This window comes from Oncorhynchus clarkii, chromosome 12 (genome assembly GCF_045791955.1).
Source record: "Oncorhynchus clarkii lewisi isolate Uvic-CL-2024 chromosome 12, UVic_Ocla_1.0, whole genome shotgun sequence".
NCBI lineage: Eukaryota > Metazoa > Chordata > Actinopteri > Salmoniformes > Salmonidae > Oncorhynchus > Oncorhynchus clarkii.
Genome location: NC_092158.1, coordinates 11,061,192 through 11,080,419, shown reverse-complemented (window position 1 = coordinate 11,080,419; position 19,228 = coordinate 11,061,192). Strand labels below are relative to the sequence as shown.

The 19,228-nt window shown below is 46.1% G+C and overlaps 1 protein-coding gene across 4 annotated transcripts in view; it reads left to right on the top strand.

Moving 5' to 3' along the window:
- Positions 1 to 19,228, top strand: part of LOC139422707 (sema domain, immunoglobulin domain (Ig), transmembrane domain (TM) and short cytoplasmic domain, (semaphorin) 4D) — an 80,591-nt gene that overhangs the window by 53,303 nt on the left and 8,060 nt on the right. For 2 of the 4 annotated variants that reach the window (XM_071173982.1, XM_071173980.1), the window contains 9 exons: positions 120 to 236; positions 4,335 to 4,486; positions 8,112 to 8,287; positions 11,312 to 11,468; positions 11,635 to 11,857; positions 12,087 to 12,202; positions 17,297 to 17,469; positions 17,671 to 17,717; positions 17,978 to 18,361. In XM_071173982.1, the coding sequence (XP_071030083.1) occupies positions 120 to 236; positions 4,335 to 4,486; positions 8,112 to 8,287; positions 11,312 to 11,468; positions 11,635 to 11,857; positions 12,087 to 12,202; positions 17,297 to 17,469; positions 17,671 to 17,717; positions 17,978 to 18,361 (1,545 nt within the window). Of the gene's footprint in view, positions 1 to 119; positions 237 to 4,334; positions 4,487 to 8,111; positions 8,288 to 11,311; positions 11,469 to 11,634; positions 11,858 to 12,086; positions 12,203 to 17,296; positions 17,470 to 17,670; positions 17,718 to 17,977; positions 19,206 to 19,228 lie in introns of those variants that run through there. The other 2 variants (XM_071173978.1, XM_071173979.1) reach the window with 1 other exon arrangement.

Below are 19,228 nucleotides of genomic sequence, written 5' to 3'. Positions count from 1 at the left end.
ATCCTGATTGTACTATTTTGAGGTATTTAGGCCTGAAAAACAACCGAACCTGTTTTAGAGAGAATTTAAAAAAAAATCTTTATTATACCTCTTATGTGTTTTCTTTCCTGTCTTTTTAGATGGAGAACTTTACTCTGGAACGTCCTATAACTTCTTAGGAAGTGAGCCGATCATCTCCAGATATTCTCTTTCACAGAGTCTGTTGCGGACAGAGTATTCAACATCTTGGCTGAACGGTAAGATACCTGCTCCTCTCCAAATAAGGAATTGACCGTATCAGTGTTACTGCACTTGAACCCTTTACACTCGTACCCGTATATACGGGTTGAAAATGGCAGGTTTGGACACTGATAAGCACCCAAATTGGAACGCAGTGGCTGTACAGTAACGTGCAATAAATTAGGTCAGAGTTCAGGCTCTGCACTTAACAGCGCTGTATGGGGTTTTGGCTGAAATCCATTCAGCACTGCACGCAACAATAAGTTGCCCTCATTCAGTAATTTTTGCACATTTTTGGTTGTCTGAGTGAGAGAAAAGCTGTAAATGAAGAGGACTCTGTATTTAGAAAGATGAGACCTTGAGGATTATAATAAATACTGCTTTGACGTCATACAAGCAACTCAAACACCTGTAAGTCCAAATGTGCACTTCACATTTCCGTGTTAATATAGTGTCCACGTTTATGATCACTGTTTGATATACAGTTAGAAGATGACATGGCGTCAGACCCTGAGTTGTTCTGAACAGAACGAGCCTCTTTGTTTGTCTGTTGTGAAGAACATTGACCGTTGAACACGCACACCTGAATGCACCCGTGACTCGTTTCTATCCACGCCAAAATTACAAATCGGACTCTCTGAATTGCCTCGTTGCCTAAAAGATAGTATTTTATAACTTAGCTAGTTGGCAATAGAACAAGCTTTCAAATGATGCCCACCTGACCCAGATTTAGATTTATAATGGGTCGTTTTTGGGACGCGGAGTTGTTCCAAACTACTACATGTGTGCTATTGTCAGTTCCTCGACGGCATAGCTAGGAGAGCAAAAACGTACAGTTGAAGACTCTTCTTTGAGTCTTAAAAGTGCATTGAAAGCACATTTTGGAGAGGTGTGTGTGTGTGTGTGTGTGGCCACTTGGAGACACCAGTTAGTCCTCTCACTCAAAACCTTGTCATTTATTTGGTCTTATGTTGCACCTACCCCACATTTTCCAGGAATATTCTGATCATGTTACTGAATGTATCCAGAGTATTTTCAGAGTCTGTTATACACAAATGCAGCTGAAAGTATAGGAAATGTAAAATGCACATAAAATCAACATCGTAATGTTTGGATTCAGTCTCGTCAGGTGAAGTGTTGTCCTCAACTTTGGTCTAATAATTTTCCCATAATCTCCAAACGGTTCCCTTTTCAATTGCTAACATGGTTATGCATGTGCTTTTCATATTTCTTCTGTAAGAGACATTTCTGTTTAGCCCTGCCCATATAGGCCAATTCCCACCAGTGTAAAGGGTTTTAAGGAGCTTACATCAAAGATCCTCTAAAGCACATATGTCAGAGTCAAGGCCCGCGGGCCACATCCGGCCCGCAAGAAGGTTTTTTACGGCCCCTGGGATGATCTTGATTTATTATTAGAACCGGCCCGCAGCAAGCCGGCAGCCCGCAGATCTTTTACACGCACCAATACTACATTTCCCACAATGCAAAGGTGACGCACCGAGCAGTAGGCTGCTTCATTTCAATATTTATTGGCACAGCAGTCGTCAGCATCACAGTAAAATTAACTTTCAGATACCCATCAAAAATGGCAAAACGGAAGGTGGATACTGAGAACCGGGGGTTTCAAACAAGGTGGGAGTCGGAGTATATGTTCACGAAGGTAGCTGGAAAACCTGTGTGTCTTCTGTGTGGAGAAAGTGTGGCGGTACTGAAAGAGTATAATCTGAGACGACATTATGAAACGAAACACGCGGACACACACGCGGACGCAACTGTCAAGGCCAGTTTTATTTTGGCAGAAGAGATCGCTAAATCAGCCCGGCCATTTACGGAGGGGGATTTCATCAAAAACTGCATGATTAAAGTTTGTGACGAAGTTTGCCCAGAAAAAAGGCAACTCTTTTTAAATGTGAGTCTGAGCAGAAACACCATTGCCGAGAGAGTAGACCAGTTGTCCATCAATCTAAAAGAGCAGCTTGTGAAAAAGGGAAAAGATTTTATTGCATATTCCTTGGCTGTGGATGAGAGCACCGACATTTCTGACATTGCCCAGTTGTCAATTTTCATCCGCGGAGTGGACTCCAACCTAAGCGTGACAGAGGAGTTTTTGGCTTTACGTCCTATGCATGGCACAACTACGGGGCATGATTTGTATTAAGAGGTGTCAAGATGTGTAAATGAGATGGAGCTGCCTTGGGAAAAACTCGTGGGTTTGACAACCGACGGAGCACCTGCGATGTGTGGACACAGGAGCGGACTGGTGGCGAAGATACGGGAAAAGATGCAAGAGGAAAACGCGACAGGTGAGCTGACAGCTTATCATTGTATCATACACCAGGAAGCGTTGTGCGGTAAAGCCTTGAAAATGGAGCATGTAATGAGCATCATCACGCGCACAGTTAACTTTATCAGAGCCAAAGGTTTTGAATCACCGCCAGTTCAAGGCATTTCTGACGGAGTTAGAAACGGAGCATGGTGATTTGCCTTATCACACAGAGGTGCGATGGCTAAGCCAGGGAAAGGTGCTTCAAAGATGTTTCGAGCTTCGTGAGGAGATTTGTCTGTTCTTGGACAGCAAAGGGAAAGACACAACACAACTCCGAGACGAAATGTTTCTGTGTGAAATGGCTTTTCTGTGTGACATTACGAGTCATCTGAATGCAATAAACTTGCAGCTGCAGGGTCGGGATCGTGTCATCTCTGATATGTACAGTACAGTGAAGGCATTTAAAACCAAACTGACTCTGTGGGAGACGCAGATGCGGAAAGAAAATTTGAGCCACTTTCCCAGCTGCCAGACCATGAAAGAGAAGCTCTCTACCAGTGCGTTCCCGAGCACACAGTTGGCTGATAAAATAGGTATGCTTGCCGCTGACTTTCGACGCCGATTTGCTGACTTTGAAGCACAAAAAAGCAGGTTGGAACTGCTCGGTAACCCATTTGCTGTTGACGTGGAAAGCTCACCACCAAACCTCCAAATGGAGTTGATTGACCTCCAATGCAATGATGCACTGAGGGCAAAATATGCGGCAGTGGGTGCTGCGGAGTTCGCCCGTTTCCTCCCCGGCACAATGCCCCAGCTGCGCATCCAGGCTGCTCAAACGTTGTCTATGTTTGGCAGCACATACCTGTGTGAACAACTGTTTTCTTTGATGAACCTGAACAAAACATCACACAGAAGTCGACTTACTGCTGAACACCTCCACTCAATTCTGAGGATTTCTTCAGCTCAGAGCCTTACCCCGAACATTGATGAACTTGTGGAAAAGATGGGACACCACCAAGTATCACCCTCAACCTCAAACAAGTGAACATTACTGTGCAATCACATATTTAGAGTTTTTACTCAGTTCAAGTTTAAAAGTTAAAATTTAATATTTGTTTTCACTGCATGTTACTTCTCCTTAAACAAAGTGTTGTTTTTGATTAATAGATTTTTGCACTTTATTTTTTTGTATTTCAATCCAATTATATTTTAAAAATATTTCAGTTGAGTGGATGATAGAAAATTGCTATTATTGTTTTTTCTTTGAAGTAAATTTAGCCCACTTTTGCTAAAATAGAAAATATAGTCTACTGATGGTGCCTTGAATACCGGTTTCTTTCATTTAATGTTCATGTTATGGGGATATTTATATAAAGGAAATTTGTCTTTTGTGTCTGTTGAAAATTAAAGATTACTGACAGAGCCATAAGAAAATATTGCTTTATTTATCTGATCATATTGTAATATATTTGTTAGGTTTTCAGTAGGTTCAATTAGGTTCACTAGACTATATGCGTCATTTAAAAATTTTTCAATGAACATTCGAACAGTCCGGCCCTCGTCTTGTAGCTGATTTTTTTATTTGGCCCTCCGTCCATTTGACTTTGACACCCCTGCTCTAAAGTAACAGCTGATCAACCTTCAAGTTTTCCTGACTCACAATATACAGACAAATATACAGACAAATCTGGAGGCGAAAGAAACGAACACCTGTTTAGGAGAGGTGCTGGCTAGTGGAGTAGAACACCTGTTTAGGAGAGGTGCTGGCTAGTGGAGTAGAACACTTTTTCAATATGCAGAGAAACCATTTATTTACCACTGACCATGAATATCTCTCTCGACCCCATAGAACCCAGTTTTGTTTTTGCTGATGTCATCAGAGAGGGGAAGAACAGTGCAGATGGCGAGGACGATAAGATCTACTACTTCTTCACTGAGGTGTCTGTGGAGTACGAGTTCTTTGGCAAGCTGCTCATCCCCAGGATAGCACGCGTCTGTAAGGTCAGGACACGTCAGCGGAACGGCTAACCATCTGCCACTGGCACTACCACGCCGTTCTCTGCCTCATCGCCCTCCCTCTCGCTCCCTCCCTCCTCTCGCTCCCTCCCTCCTCTCGCTCCCTCGCTCCTCTCGCTCCCTCCCTCCTCTCGCTCCCTCCCTCCTCTCGCTCCCTCCCTCCTCTCGCTCCCTCCCTCCTCTCGCTCCATCTCACCTCTCGCTCCCTCTCACCTCTCGCTCCCTCTCACCTCTCGCTCCCTCTCACCTCTCGCTCCCTCTCACCTCTCGCTCCCTCTCACTTCTCGCTCCCTCTCACCTCTCGCTCCCTCTCACCTTTCCCTCGCCCCCTCTCACCTTTCCCTCGCCCTTTCCCTCGCCCTTTCCCTCGCCCTCTCTCTCGCCCTCTCTCTCGCCCTCTCTCTCGCCCTCTCTCTCGCCCTCTCTCTCGCCCTCTCTCTCGCCCTCTCTCTCGCCCTCTCTCTCGCCCTCTCTCTCGCCCCCCCTCTCTCGCCCCCCCTCTCTCGCCCCCCCTCTCTCTCGCCCTCTCTCTCTCTCGCCCTCTCTCTCGCCCTCCCTCTCTCTCGCCCCCCCTCTCTCTCGCCCCCCCTCTCTCTCGCCCCCCCTCTCTCTCGCCCCCCCTCTCTCTCGCCCCCCCTCTCTCTCGCCCCCCCTCTCTCTCGCCCCCCCTCTCTCTCGCCCCCCCTCTCTCTCGCCCCCCCCTCTCTCTCGCCCTCTCTCTCGGCCTTTCTCTCGCCCTCTCTCTCGCCCTCTCTCTCGCCCTCTCTCTCGCCCGCCCTCTCTCTCGCCCTTTCTCTCGCCCTTTCTCTCGGCCTTTCTCTCGCCCTTTCTCTCGCCCTTTCTCTCGGCCTTTCTCTCGGCCTTTCTCTCGGCCTTTCTCTCGCCCTTTCTCTCGCCCTTTCTCTCGCCCTTTCTCTCGCCCTTTCTCTCGCCCTTTCTCTCGCCCTTTCTCTCGCCCTTTCTCTCGCCCTTTCTCTCGCCCTTTCTCTCGCCCTTTCTCTCGCCCTTTCCCTCGCCCTCTCTCTCGCCCTTTCCCTCGCCCTCTCTCTCGCCCTTTCCCTCGCCCTCTCTCTCGCCCTTTCCCTCCCCCTCTCTCTCGCCCTTTCCCTCCCCCTCTCTCTCGCCCTTTCCCTCCCCCTCTCTCTCGCCCTTTCCCTCCCCCTCTCTCTCGCCCTTTCCCTCCCCCTCTCTCTCGCCCTTTCCCTCCCCCTCTCTCTCGCCCTTTCCCTCCCCCTCTCTCTCGCCCTTTCCCTCCCCCTCTCTCTCGCCCTTTCCCTCGCCCTCTCTCTCGCCCTTTCCCTCCCCCTTTCCCTCCCCCTCTCTCTCGCCCTCTCTCTCGCCCTCTCTCTCGCCCTTTCCCTCCCCCTTTCCCTCCCCCTTTCCCTCCCCCTTTCCCTCGCCCTTTCCCTCGCCCTCTCTCTCGCCCTTTCCCTCGCCCTCTCTCTCGCCCTTTCCCTCGCCCTCTCTCTCGCCCTTTCCCTCCCCCTCTCTCTCGCCCTTTCCCTCCCCCTCTCTCTCGCCCTTTCCCTCCCCCTCTCTCTCGCCCTTTCCCTCCCCCTCTCTCTCGCCCTTTCCCTCCCCCTCTCTCTCGCCCTTTCCCTCCCCCTCTCTCTCGCCCTTTCCCTCCCCCTCTCTCTCCCTCCCACCTCTCGCTCCCTCTCACCTCTCGCTCCCTCTCACCTCTCGCTCCCTCTCACCTCTCGCTCCCTCTCACCTCTCGCTCCCTCTCACCTCTCGCTCCCTCTCACCTCTCGCTCCCTCTCACCTCTCGCTCCCTCTCACCTCTCGCTCCCTCTCACCTCTCGCTCCCTCTCACCTCTTGCTCATCCCCAGGATAGCACGCGTCTGTAAGGTCAGGACACGTCAGCGGAACGGCTAACCATCTGCCACTGGCACTACCACGCCGTTCTCTGCCTCATCGCCCTCCCTCTCGCTCCCTCCCTCCTCTCGCTCCCTCCCTCCTCTCGCTCTCTCGCTCCCTCCCTCCTCTCGCTCCCTCCCTCCTCTCGCTCCCTCCCTCCTCTCGCTCCCTCCCTCCTCTCGCTCCCTCCCTCCTCTCGCTCCCTCTCACCTCTCGCTCCCTCTCACCTCTCGCTCCCTCTCACCTCTCGCTCCCTCTCACCTCTCGCTCCCTCTCACCTCTCGCTCCCTCTCACCTCTCGCTCCCTCTCACCTCTCGCTCCCTCTCACCTTTCCCTCGCCCCCTCTCACCTTTCCCTCGCCCTTTCCCTCGCCCTCTCTCTCGCCCTCTCTCTCGCCCTCTCTCTCGCCCTCTCTCTCGCCCTCTCTCTCGCCCTCTCTCTCGCCCTCTCTCTCGCCCTCTCTCTCGCCCTCTCTCTCGCCCCCCCTCTCTCTCGCCCTCTCTCTCGCCCTCTCTCTCGCCCTCTCTCTCGCCCGCCCTCTCTCTCGCCCTTTCTCTCGCCCTTTCTCTCGCCCTTTCTCTCGCCCTTTCTCTCGCCCTTTCTCTCGCCCTTTCTCTCGCCCTTTCTCTCGGCCTTTCTCTCGGCCTTTCTCTCGGCCTTTCTCTCGCCCTTTCTCTCGCCCTTTCTCTCGCCCTTTCTCTCGCCCTTTCCCTCCCCCTCTCTCTCGCCCTTTCCCTCGCCCTCTCTCTCGCCCTTTCCCTCGCCCTCTCTCTCGCCCTTTCCCTCCCCCTCTCTCTCGCCCTTTCCCTCCCCCTCTCTCTCGCCCTTTCCCTCCCCCTCTCTCTCGCCCTTTCCCTCCCCCTCTCTCTCGCCCTTTCCCTCCCCCTCTCTCTCGCCCTTTCCCTCCCCCTCTCTCTCGCCCTCCCTCTCACCTCTCGCTCCCTCTCACCTCTCGCTCCCTCTCACCTCTCGCTCCCTCTCACCTCTCGCTCCCTCTCACCTCTCGCTCCCTCTCACCTCTCGCTCCCTCTCACCTCTCGCTCCCTCACCTCTCGCTCCCTCTCGCTCCCTCTCGCCCTTTCCCTCGCCCTTTCCCTCGCCCTTTCCCTCGCCCCCTCTCTCGCCCCCCCTCTCGCCCCCCCTCTCGCCCTTTTTCTCCCTTTTTCTCCCTTTTTCTCCCCTTCTCTCGCCCTTTTTCTCCCCTTCTCTCGCCCTTTTTCTCCCCTTCTCTCGCCCTTTTTCTCCCCTTCTCTCGCCCTTTTTCTCCCCTTCTCTCGCCCTTTTTCTCCCCTTCTCTCGCCCTTTTTCTCCCCTTCTCTCGCCCTTTTTCTCCCCTTCTCTCGCCCTTTTTCTCCCTTTCTCTCGCCCTTTTTCTCCCTTTCTCTCGCCCTTTTTCTCCCTTTCTCTCGCCCTTTTTCTCCCTTTCTCTCGCCCTTTTTCTCCCTTTCTCTCGCCCTTTCCCTCGCCCTTTCCCTCGCCCTTTCCCTCCCTCTCTCTCGCCCTTTCTCTCGCCCTTTCTCTCGCCCTTTCTCTCCCCCCTCTCGCCCTTTCTCTCCCCCCTCTCTCTCTTTCCTACTCTTTTGCTTCTTCCTACCACAGTACAGTTTGTTCACTGAGTCCGGTTTCAACTGCCTGTGGGTTCAATTCCTGCAGGGATCAATTATACATACATTTTATTTGGATGAATGTGTCTGCTAAGTGTCATATGTTGTTATTATTATATATAAATGTGCCTCATCTCTCTGCAGGGTGATCTGGGGGGCCAACGGACACTACAGAAGAAATGGACCAGTTTCCTGAAGGCCAAGCTGGTGTGTTCCATGCCAGAGCTCAACTTCGTGTTCAACGTGGTTAATGACGTGTTCATACTGAAGACTGCTGACTGGAGAGAGACTGTCATCTACGGCGTGTTCACATCCCAGTGGTGAGTTGGGATTCTCAGTCAGGACACTGTAATAACTCAAACTCCATTTTATTAACATGTTACATTTCCTTCAGAAAGTATTCACCTCTAGACTTATTCTACATTTTGGTGATGCAGCCTTGAATTCAAAATGGATTCAAAAACGATCTCAATCAACTACACACAACACCCTATAATGACGAAATTAAATGTTTTTTTGATAATTGATTGATAATGAAATGCTGAAACATCTCATTTGCATAAGTATTCAAACCCCTGAGTCAATACTTTGTAGAAGCTAAGAGCTTTCCATACCTGGATTGTGCAACATTTGCTCATTTTTTATTATTTTTATTATTCAAGCTCTGTCAAATTGGTTGTTGCTCATTGCTAGACAACCATGTTCAGGTCTTGCCATAGATTTTCCAGATTTAAGTCAAAACTGTAACTCGGCCACTCAGGAACATTCACTGTCTTATTGGTAAGCAACTCCAGTGTAGATTTGGCCTTATGTTTTAGCTTATTGTCCTGCTGAATTGTGAATTCCTCTCCCAGTGTCTGTTGGAAAGCAGACTGAACCAGGTTTTCCTCTAGGATTTTGCCTGTGCTTCGCTCTATTCAGTCTATTTTTATCCTGAAAAACTCCCCAGTCTTTATTGATAACACACAGACACCTAACATGATGCAGCCACCACTATGCTTGAAAATATGGAGAGTGGTACTCAGTAATGTGTTATATTGGATTTCCACCAAACATAACACTTTGTATTTAGGACAAAAAGGGAATTGCTTTTCAGTATTACTTTAGTGCCTTGTTGCAAACAGGATGCATGTTTTGGAATATTTTGTATTCTGTACAGGCTTCCTTTTCACTCTGTCAATTAGTTTCAACGTTTAATGGCTGTGATAGGAGAAAACAGGATGGCTCAACAACAGTGTAGTTCCTCAACAAAACTGACCTGTTTAAAAGTCATGATTGGAATCATGGTGACATTTCCTGAGTGGTTTCATTCCTCTCCGGCAACAGTTAGGAACGGCTGTCCCCGACCGACTAAAAAAATATATATATATAATAATCTTGGTAGACCAAGAGGAGTAGTCAGTTCTTTCGAACAATCAATTGATCTAAATTTATTAACCTGTATTTTTCCATATATAGACACACATCCTATGTTTGAATCAAATCAACTATATGCACTGAGCTTGTCTGATGCTCTTAAGTTGTTTGATTAAATAATTAAGATGCACAAATGACTAGAGGGAGTCCTACCGCAAATTGATTTGATTTGTGCCTGGCCAGGCTCAGACTTTCTACACCTTGTTAAAAAAAATACTTTGACTGACTGTAACTAGCAACCGTTTCTCTCTCCTCCCTGCTGCAGCGACCACCACAGAACATCAACAGTGTTTATCATGCTGGCTGTGTTGCTGAAGCTGTAACATAATTAGACATTTCTGACTGAGAAGTTTTGTTACAGAAATCTCTCATTTGTTTAGGAAAAACATTCCCTATTCCCTCAACCCCTTTGCTCTCTCTACGTGACACGTATGCATCTCATGCATGTTAACGACAGGGCCTGACCTATAGCATATCATAATCACATCAATAAATTGGTTACAACAAACTCTGAACACCGTAACAGCAAAATGGATGCAGAGGATGTGACAAACTGGAGATGGGGGAATGTGTACTGGTTTCTCAGGAAGTAAAGGGGAAGTCAGATGTGTGGAATAAATGTGACTAGTTGTTAAATACTGGAGATGAAGAAAAAGAAGGTAAGGAACAAGCTTTGTCTGCGTATTATGTTTCCAAACAGATGCTGTTAGATTACAATAAACCTTTTCTGACTGTTTGGAACAGTTTAAACAACACTAAATAAATTAACAGCGTACCAGAGAGTGTTGTGATGTTTAAAACAAAATTGTGAAGCCTTTATCACAGCAATGACTAAACAGTCGCATGCATTCGTGAATGCAATTGCCTAAATGGAACGGTTTATTTATTTTTCACGCTAATTATTGAAGTCGCTTAGTTATTTTATTTTAAAATTAAAATGCTTGATTGCAACATGGTCTAGGAAAAAGGCGCCAATTCAACAGCGCGCTGTTTCAGAACCGCCGACAGCAACCGCAAACAAATGCAGGAGAGAGAGCGGCATTAGTTATAAAATAATAATATTTGTGTTCGTGTTGCACCATTTGTTCTTTATCATGTACAGTTTCAGTAACATGTGTCTTAAAAGGATGGACTGTACCATCCCCATAGCCTCCACAATGGATTAGTCCACTCATAGGCGGAAGTCAGACAGTTGTCTTGTACACCGTGAATCATTTTTTTGACTACTGCTTGACTAAAGAAATCTCGATCGACCAAACAATCGACCAGTCGATTAAATTCAGTCAGCCCTTGGAAGGACACCTCTGTCTTTGTAGTAACTGGGTGTATTGTTACTCCATCCAAAGTGTAATTATAACTTCATGCTCAAAGGGATATTCAATGTCGGCTTTTAATTTTTTTTGACCCATCTGCCAATAGCCCTTCTTTGTGAGGCATTGGAAAACCTCCCTGATCTTTGTGGTTGAATCTGTGTTTGAAATTCACTGCTCGACTGAGGGACCTTACAGATAATTGTATATGTGGGGTACAGAGAGGAGGTAGTCATTCAAAAATCATGTTAAACACTATCGCACACATGTTGCATGTACAAAGAGGTTTAACATTATATTATTATTATATATTATTATTTATTATTATTATTATTATTATTACTATTATACTTATTGACTAAAGGAATTTCAGATGTTAAGTTTAATTAGTTTGAAAAAAAAATAATGAAAACATTAAAAACATTAAAAACATTATGGGGTGTTGTATGTAGGCCAGTGACAACATATTATTATTATAAATCCATTTTAAATTCAGGCAGTAACACAACAAAATGTGGAAAAGGTCAAGGGGTGTGAATACTTTCTGAAGGCTCTGTCATTTTACCACGGTTCCACTTGTGGAAGGGTGTTCTGTGACATTGTCTCTTTCTTGTCCAGGGGAAACGTAGGCCTGTCTGCAGTGTGTGCCTACGACATGTTGTCAGTAGAAAATGTGTTCTCCAAGGGGAAATACATGCAGAAAGCCACAGTGGAACAGTCTCACACCAAGTGGGTGAGGTACAACGGGATCACCCCCAACCCTCGCCCAGGAGCTGTAAGTGTTGCTTGCTTAAATCACCTTCTAAACATGTCTACATCTTCTTTAGTTTTTTTTTGTAGTTCTGTTAAATCATACCTTGGATTGAATTGTCATATTTGGACTGGATTAGAGCGTTGTATCCTTCATAGCATCATCCCCTCTCACTCCTATCCATCTGTAGTGCATCAACAACCACCACCGTCTCCAGAACATCAGCAGCTCTCTCCACCTGCCTGACAAGACCCTGCAGTTTGTTAAGGACCATCCCTTACTGGAAGACCCCGTCCTTCCCATCGGCAACGGGCCCAAACTCATCACCAAGGACGTCAGCTACACCCAGATCGCTGTGGAGAGGGTGCAGGCGTTGGACAACAACGTATATGACGTCATATTTACTGGGACCGGTAGGCGCCAACGGTTCTCAGGGGAGCTGGCTGAGGTTCAGAGGACAGTGTTGTGTGGGAGTTATAGGGTCAATTCCATTTTAATTCGGTGAATTAAAATGTTCCTCGTTGTTGTGAAAGGTGTTTGTATTTGGTGGGATTATGATCAACTCTCAGCTCCTGATTAAGACAAAAGGGACGTCTTTCGGTCCTTGATATGGCGTTGACGTTTCCCCCTCTAACCCTTTAGATAAAGGACTTCTGCATAAATCGGTGGTGTATGACGGGATGGTCCATACAGTGGAAGAGATTCAGCTTCTCCACAAATCTGAGCCTATCAAGACCTTGCTTCTGTCATCACAAGGGGTAAGTCAAAGAGAAATATGGAAGGAGACTCTCACATCCGTGTCTCACGGAAAGTGAGTTCTCCTCTCCTGTGATAACACTAAAACTGAGGAAGACATCGAAACGTCAGTCACCAGTTCGCATCATGTACAATGGAGCAAAAATAAATACTTCTCTTTCAAGTTCCTTTTCAAAGTTTTTCTTGTTCAGCCATTTCCAATAAAACTAAAGCTATTGAATACCCAAAGACAAGCTAAGCTTTATTTCTCAATTTGAGAAGTCTACCTACCCACTAACTTTGGCTCTCGATTTGGATTTCATGTCCGTGTAAAACTGTTCAACTCGAGAGTAGAAAAAGGGGAAGTTACCGACCAGAGACGACGAGTCTGCGCCGATGTTAAAACCACAACTTCTCTGTGAATGAATAATGAGCATTGTTTGCTCTCTACGGGCCAGACTTACACGGCATTTAAGCATTTTTACAGACACTGTAAAAAAAAAAAATTGACTTTGAAGGTGTATGTTAATCTTTAGTGTGTCTGTAACGTCTTGGAATTTGAGGTTACTGTAATTGGCGCGTATCAGACTCAAAAGAAACACGTGGCTTTTCTCTGCAACTTCACTACCGTTACACACTTCTCTAGTATCAGTAGCATTTCATTCTTATTATTCAAGTTATTACCTATAAATATTAGTCTAGTATACAAATGAAGACTTGTAAGATTGTATTCTTTCAGAATTCCTCTCCAGATTTAAACTATTCACACCAAGTCCGTTTGTTTTTGCCCCCACTTTTCCTAACAATTCACATAACTTCCCCAACACTGCTTTAAAAAAATATATATATATATATATATATATATATATATATATATTTAACCTTTTTTATTTAACTAAGGAAGTCAGTTAAGAACCAATTATTATTTATAATGATAGGACATAAGGACTCCTGCGCAGACGGGGGGCCTGGGATTTAAAATGTTTTATAAATACAATATAAATATAGGACAAAACACACATCACAACAAGAGAGACAACACAACACTACATAAAGAGAGACCTAAGACAACAACATAGCAAAGGCAGCAACACAACAACACAGCATGGTAGCAACACAATGTAACAACATGGTAGCAACACAGCATGGTAGCAACACAATGTAACAACATGGTAGCAACACAACATGGTAGAGGTACAAACATTATTGGGCACAGACAACAGCACAAAGGGCAAGAAGGTAGAGACAACAATACATCACACAAAGCAGCTACAACTGTCAGTAAGAGTGTCCATGATTGAGTCTTCGAATGCTGCTGCGGTCATTCTCTGTGACAATGTGTTGTTCAAAGTGTCTAGAGAGGACGCAGTGATGAGAGAGATCCTATTCTACTGGAGAAACATTATGCTACTGACAATTTATTAGGATATAGACTATGCATTCTATAGGATGAATCATGAAAGGAGCTTGGCTACGTTTTCATTCAGTTGCAACCCGAGGAAACGCAAAACTGTCACCGGTCATCATTCCTTGCACGTATGCTGACATAAAAAATCTTGCCTTCGCTTCAAATCCTTTCTGTAGGACAAAGAAAATCTACATTGTTGGTTAAGGGCTTGTAAGTAAGCATTTCACTGTACAGTTAGTTGTATGTGACAAATACAAATTTGATTTGGTTATGTTGACACTTTTCATTTGAGCTTTAACTAAATCTGTGCCACCACTCATTGAGTGGCAAATGTTCTGGTTTCTGTCTTTTAGGGTTGCCAATAGCAACGGCGGTACTGTAGATTGACTTTAGCTGTCCTATAATTTATATATATATTTATACACATATATGTGTATATATAGCCTTCTATATAGCCTTCTCCACTGGCATATCGCTTCCCTTTCTCTCTAGCTTTTGAACGAGTAGCCTGAAAAATATGAACAAAACAATTTCAAAGATTTTACTGAGTTACAGTTCATATAAGGAAATCAGTCAATTTAAATAAATTCATTAGGCCCTAATCTATGGATTTCACATGACTGGGAATACAGAGGGGGTAGGGTCGTGGATCAGAAAACCAATCAGTATCTGGTGTGACCACCATTTGCCTCATGCAGCGTGACACATCTCCTTCACATAGTTGATCAGGCTGTTGATTGTGGCCTGTGGAATGTTGTCCCACTCCTCTTCAAATGGCTGTGCGAAGTCGCTGGATATTAGCAGTAACTGGAACACGCTGTCGTACAAGTCGATCCAGAGCATCCCAAACATTTATTATTTTATTTTTTTACCTTTATTTAACTAGGCAAGTCAGTTAAGAACAAATTCTTATTTTCAATTACTGCCTAGGAACAGTGGGTTTAACTGCCTTTTCAGGGGCAGAACGACAGATTTGTACCTTGTCAGCTTGGGGGTTTGAACTTGTCCAACGCTCTAACCACTAGGCTACCCTGCCGCCCCATGCTCAATGGGGGAGTATGCCGGCCATGGAAGAACTGTGACATCTTCAGCTTCCAGGAATTGTGTACAAATTCTTGTTCATTATCATGCTGAAGCATGAGGTGATGGCGGCGGATGAATGGCACGACAGTGGGCCTCAGGATCTCGTCACGGTATCTCCGTGCATTCAAATTGCCATCAGCTTATGCCTGCCCATACCATAACCCTACCGTCACCATGGGGCACTCTATTCACAACGTTGATGTCAGCAAACCGCTCACCCACACGACACCATACACGTGGTCTGAAGTTGTGAGGCCGGTTGGCCGTACTGCCAAATTCTCTAAAACGACGTTGGAGTTGGCTTATGGTAGAGAAATGAACATTCAGTTCTCTGGCAACAGCTCTGTTGGACATTCCTGCAGTCAGCATGCCAATTGCACGCTCCCTCAACTTGAGACATCTGTGGCGTTGTGTGACAAAACTGCACATTTTAGATTGGCCTTTTATTGTCCCCAGCACAAGGTGCACCTGTGTAATGATCATGCTGTTTAATCAGCTTCTTGATATGCCACAGCTGTCAGGTGGATGGATTATCTTGGCGAAGGAGAAAAACTCACTAACAGGGATGTAAACAAATTTGTGCACAAAATTTGAGAAAAATAAGCTTTTTACGCATATGGAACATTTCTGGGGTCTTTTTATTTCAGATCATGAAACACGTGACCAACACTTTACATGTTGTGTTTCTATTTTTGTTCAGTGTATAGAGTTTAAAACGAATAGGCCTAGGTCTATTCAAGGAGAGAAGCATCGATCGATCCTCTTGCTTGCTGAATGGCTATAAAATAGGCGACAGTACAACGTTGGCAATGAACTGGCATAGGGGTTTGAATGGCGAGAGTGACGTGTAGCCTAGCTCTGGTGTGATGTGTTTACATTGGCTAAATTGATACCTTGCTTGCACTGATGCATTGCAAACGTAAAAAAAAACAGACAAATTAATTCACACAACGTGAATTGTGCAGCCTGTCAGTGGCAGTGTCCCAGATAACAATTCAATTGGTCAACAACTTATTATCGAATGAAGAAAATATGTTACGAAAAAATAATGAAGTTTGTGGCAGGACGATATTTTGCAACTGGTGTGAACAGAATTATTATTTTTTTCTTACTAATTATTCGATTTGAAAATAACAGACTTGGTGAGAAAGGGCCTTTAACTGAGATGTGTCATTTAAAAATCATGACGGGAGCGTTTGATTTGTATTCGAGAGATTGAGTCCAGACAGGCTACTTTAGGAAACTTTCTGAGTGGACATAAGCCTATAGAGAGAATCAGTGAACTCTCACTCACACACACACACACACACACACGTAAAAGCACCCATCAATCAAAGCCACCAGCGTATGTCAGAGATATTTTTACAAATTCATGAAAACGTTTTTAAAAATCTAGGCCTACTTTAAGCTTTCTGAAAGTAGTATATAAGATAATGAATTGAAAAGGATAGTATGAAGGTGAGAGAGACCGCTATGCGATAGTATGAAGGTGAGAGAGACCGCTATGCAATAGTATGAAGGTGAGAGAGACCGCTATGCAATAGTATGAAGGTGAGAGAGACCGCTATGCAATAGTATGAAGGTGAGAGAGACCGCTATGCAATAGTATGAAGGTGAGAGAGACCGCTATGCAATAGTATGAAGGTGAGAGAGACCACAATGCAATAGTATCAAGGTGAGAGAGACCACAATGCAATAGTATCAAGGTGAGAGAGACCGCTATGCAATAGTATGAAGGTGAGAGAGACCACAATGCAATAGTATCAAGGTGAGAGAGACCACAATGCAATAGTATCAAGGTGAGAGAGACCGCTATGCAATAGTATGAAGGTGAGAGAGACCGCTATGCAATAGCATGAAGGTGAGAGAGACCGCTATGCAATAGTATGAAGGTGAGAGAGACCGCTATGCAATAGTATGAAGGTGAGAGAGACCACAATGCAATAGTATGAAGGTGAGAGAGACCACAATGCAATAGTATCAAGGTGAGAGAGACCACAATGCAATAGTATGAAGTTGAAATTTAACAATATTAAAATGGAAACAAATAAACGCAACATGTTCATAGACTAATCAACACTGATAAATAGGCTATGTGGAAAAAAAAGATTCCTTGTCGAATTATTCCATGCCAGGTTGGAGATGATTGACACATTGGCACATTATAGGCCTCAGAGCCAGAACAACCATGTTGACTGCTGTTGAATAGTTAATGAATAGTCACACTATATTAAAAGAAGACCGATTTTTAAAAAATAAATTAAAAAAATATATGTATTTACTAGCAAGCAATGAAAATGTGCCTTGTATAAAAGGAAGTACACGTATCTAATAAAAATAATGTACTGAAGTGCCATAGCCTATAGGCCAGCGCTTAGACAGCCCCGCTCAACTAGCGGATTAGCTGCTGGACTAAGTTATAATCATTAGTAAACACTCCCGCTATTAGGTGAAGTTTATCAACATGAAAATGCAGTTAATTATTAAATAAGTACCCCAAAATGAATGTAGGCCTATTTTAAATGTATTTGATAGTTATTTTATTTTCATGGCTGTTTTCAGCCATAAGTCCGTTACATGGTATTCAGCTACCATCACAGACCTATGTGTGTGGCTGTGTTCACAGACGAGGTCCCTGTACGCTGGCTCGGACTCGGGCGTGGTGCAGTCTCCTACTGCGTTCTGTGACAAGTACCCATCCTGTTCAGACTGTATCTTGACCCGGGACCCTTACTGTGCCTGGGATCCAGACTCTTCCACCTGTGTCAACATCTTCCACACCCAGGGCCTCACGCACCGGTAACACTCCTTTTATAGTGGCATTAGGATTATCAGCACAATGCAAAACCTACGTGTGTTTTTCCTGCCTCGGTGTAACCCAGTCCATCCTGTTTCTCCTGCCTCGGTGTAACCCAGTCCATCCTGTTTCTCCAACGACAAGCCTGAAAGTGTCGACCCTGATGTATGTCTACCTAATGTCAGTTCTGTTTTGTTTTTCAGGAACTTGATCCAGAGCCTTAACGGTGATGCAGACAAGTGTCCCTCAGGTCTGTAACCTCTGCATTTTAACGTGACCCAAGTCTCTGCATACTGACTATCTATTGGCAGAGAGACGGGCTGCAGTGCTAAAAGTAAACAAATACACTCATTTAGGAATGTCTTTATATCGCTTTAGTTCCAAGTTTAATTGCTATATAAGCATCTTACTTACCAGAGATTTCACATTAAACACAGCAAGGATGTTCAGGACAGATCTAGTAACACCAGCCATCTCTTCAGAGAGTAAACTCCTCTCATCTCCTCACAGCGCCAGGGCTCTCTGTGGAGAACTACCAGCGGGTGACAGTTAAACCAGGGAGCTCGGCTGAGCTGCCATGCCTGGTTCAGTCCAACCTGGCCGTGGTGGTCTGGAAGCAGAACAGCAGCACCATGACCGAGGCCTCCAAGTTCCACCTGATGGGTGAGACGGGTCTGCTCATTTACAGCGTGGCCCCAGAGGACCACGGCCTGTACGAGTGCTGGTCACTGGAGTGGGCCCCTGTTGCAGGGAAGAACTTCAGCCGCCTCCTGGCTGGGTATGTCCTAGACCTGGATGTCCCCAGGAGGCCATCACCACGAGGCCACCCCCCTCAGACCGCCAGCACCCTCAGCTCCGCTCACCCCCACCACCAGTCCACCGCTGCCACTGAAGGTAATAACGGTAACACCGTGAGACCCCTCCCACTAACTTCAGCCCCTCCCAGCTCCACCGCCCCCACCTCACCACCACCCACTCACAGCGCCTCGTCATCACTAACCACGCCCCCCAGCAGCAGCAACACCGCCAGGCTCCAGCCCAAGCTCCTTCCCCCCAGCTCCAGTGCCCTCCCGCTCCCAGAGACCCGGGACCCTGCGACAGAGTACCTCCAACACGACAACAGCAGTACTTTCCTCTTCCTCTTCCTCCTGTTCTTCCTCCTCTTCCTGGCTGCCCTGGTCTACAACTGTTACATGCAGTACCTACCGGGGCCGTGTCTTCGTCTTCGTGCGGCTCTGCTGGGAAGCCAGAAGAAGCCCCAACCTGAGTATTTAGCCTGCGAGGCCGGCCTCATGGAGCCCGTCACAGTAGACAAGCTGGACGTAAAGGATCAGATCCGCCTGACTCAGAACGGGGTACAGCTCCGAGCCCTGAGGGACACCGGCTATGAGACCGAGCCAGAGTGTAGCAACGGCAAGGTCCCCTCTCGCAGCTACGGGGGAGAAGACAGTCCTTCTAAAGAGAAGCCCTTTGACGTGGACTGTGACTCTCAGCCTATTGAATATGCAGACGCAGATCAAGAAGCATCACCGTACTAAAAGATGCACATCTCAGCTTCTCTTTTTACTAGTGCAAGAATATTAAGGCTTGTTATTTATAGGGGTCTTCTCCCTCGCTGACTCTCTCCACAGTGGGCCTATACATACAAACCTGTGTGTTATACATAAGCTCAGTGGCCACCTCTCTTTCAGAAGGACAGACAGAGGCAGATTACTTCAGTTATTAGGAGGTCAAGTCACACATCCCGCTTGCCTTCAGAGA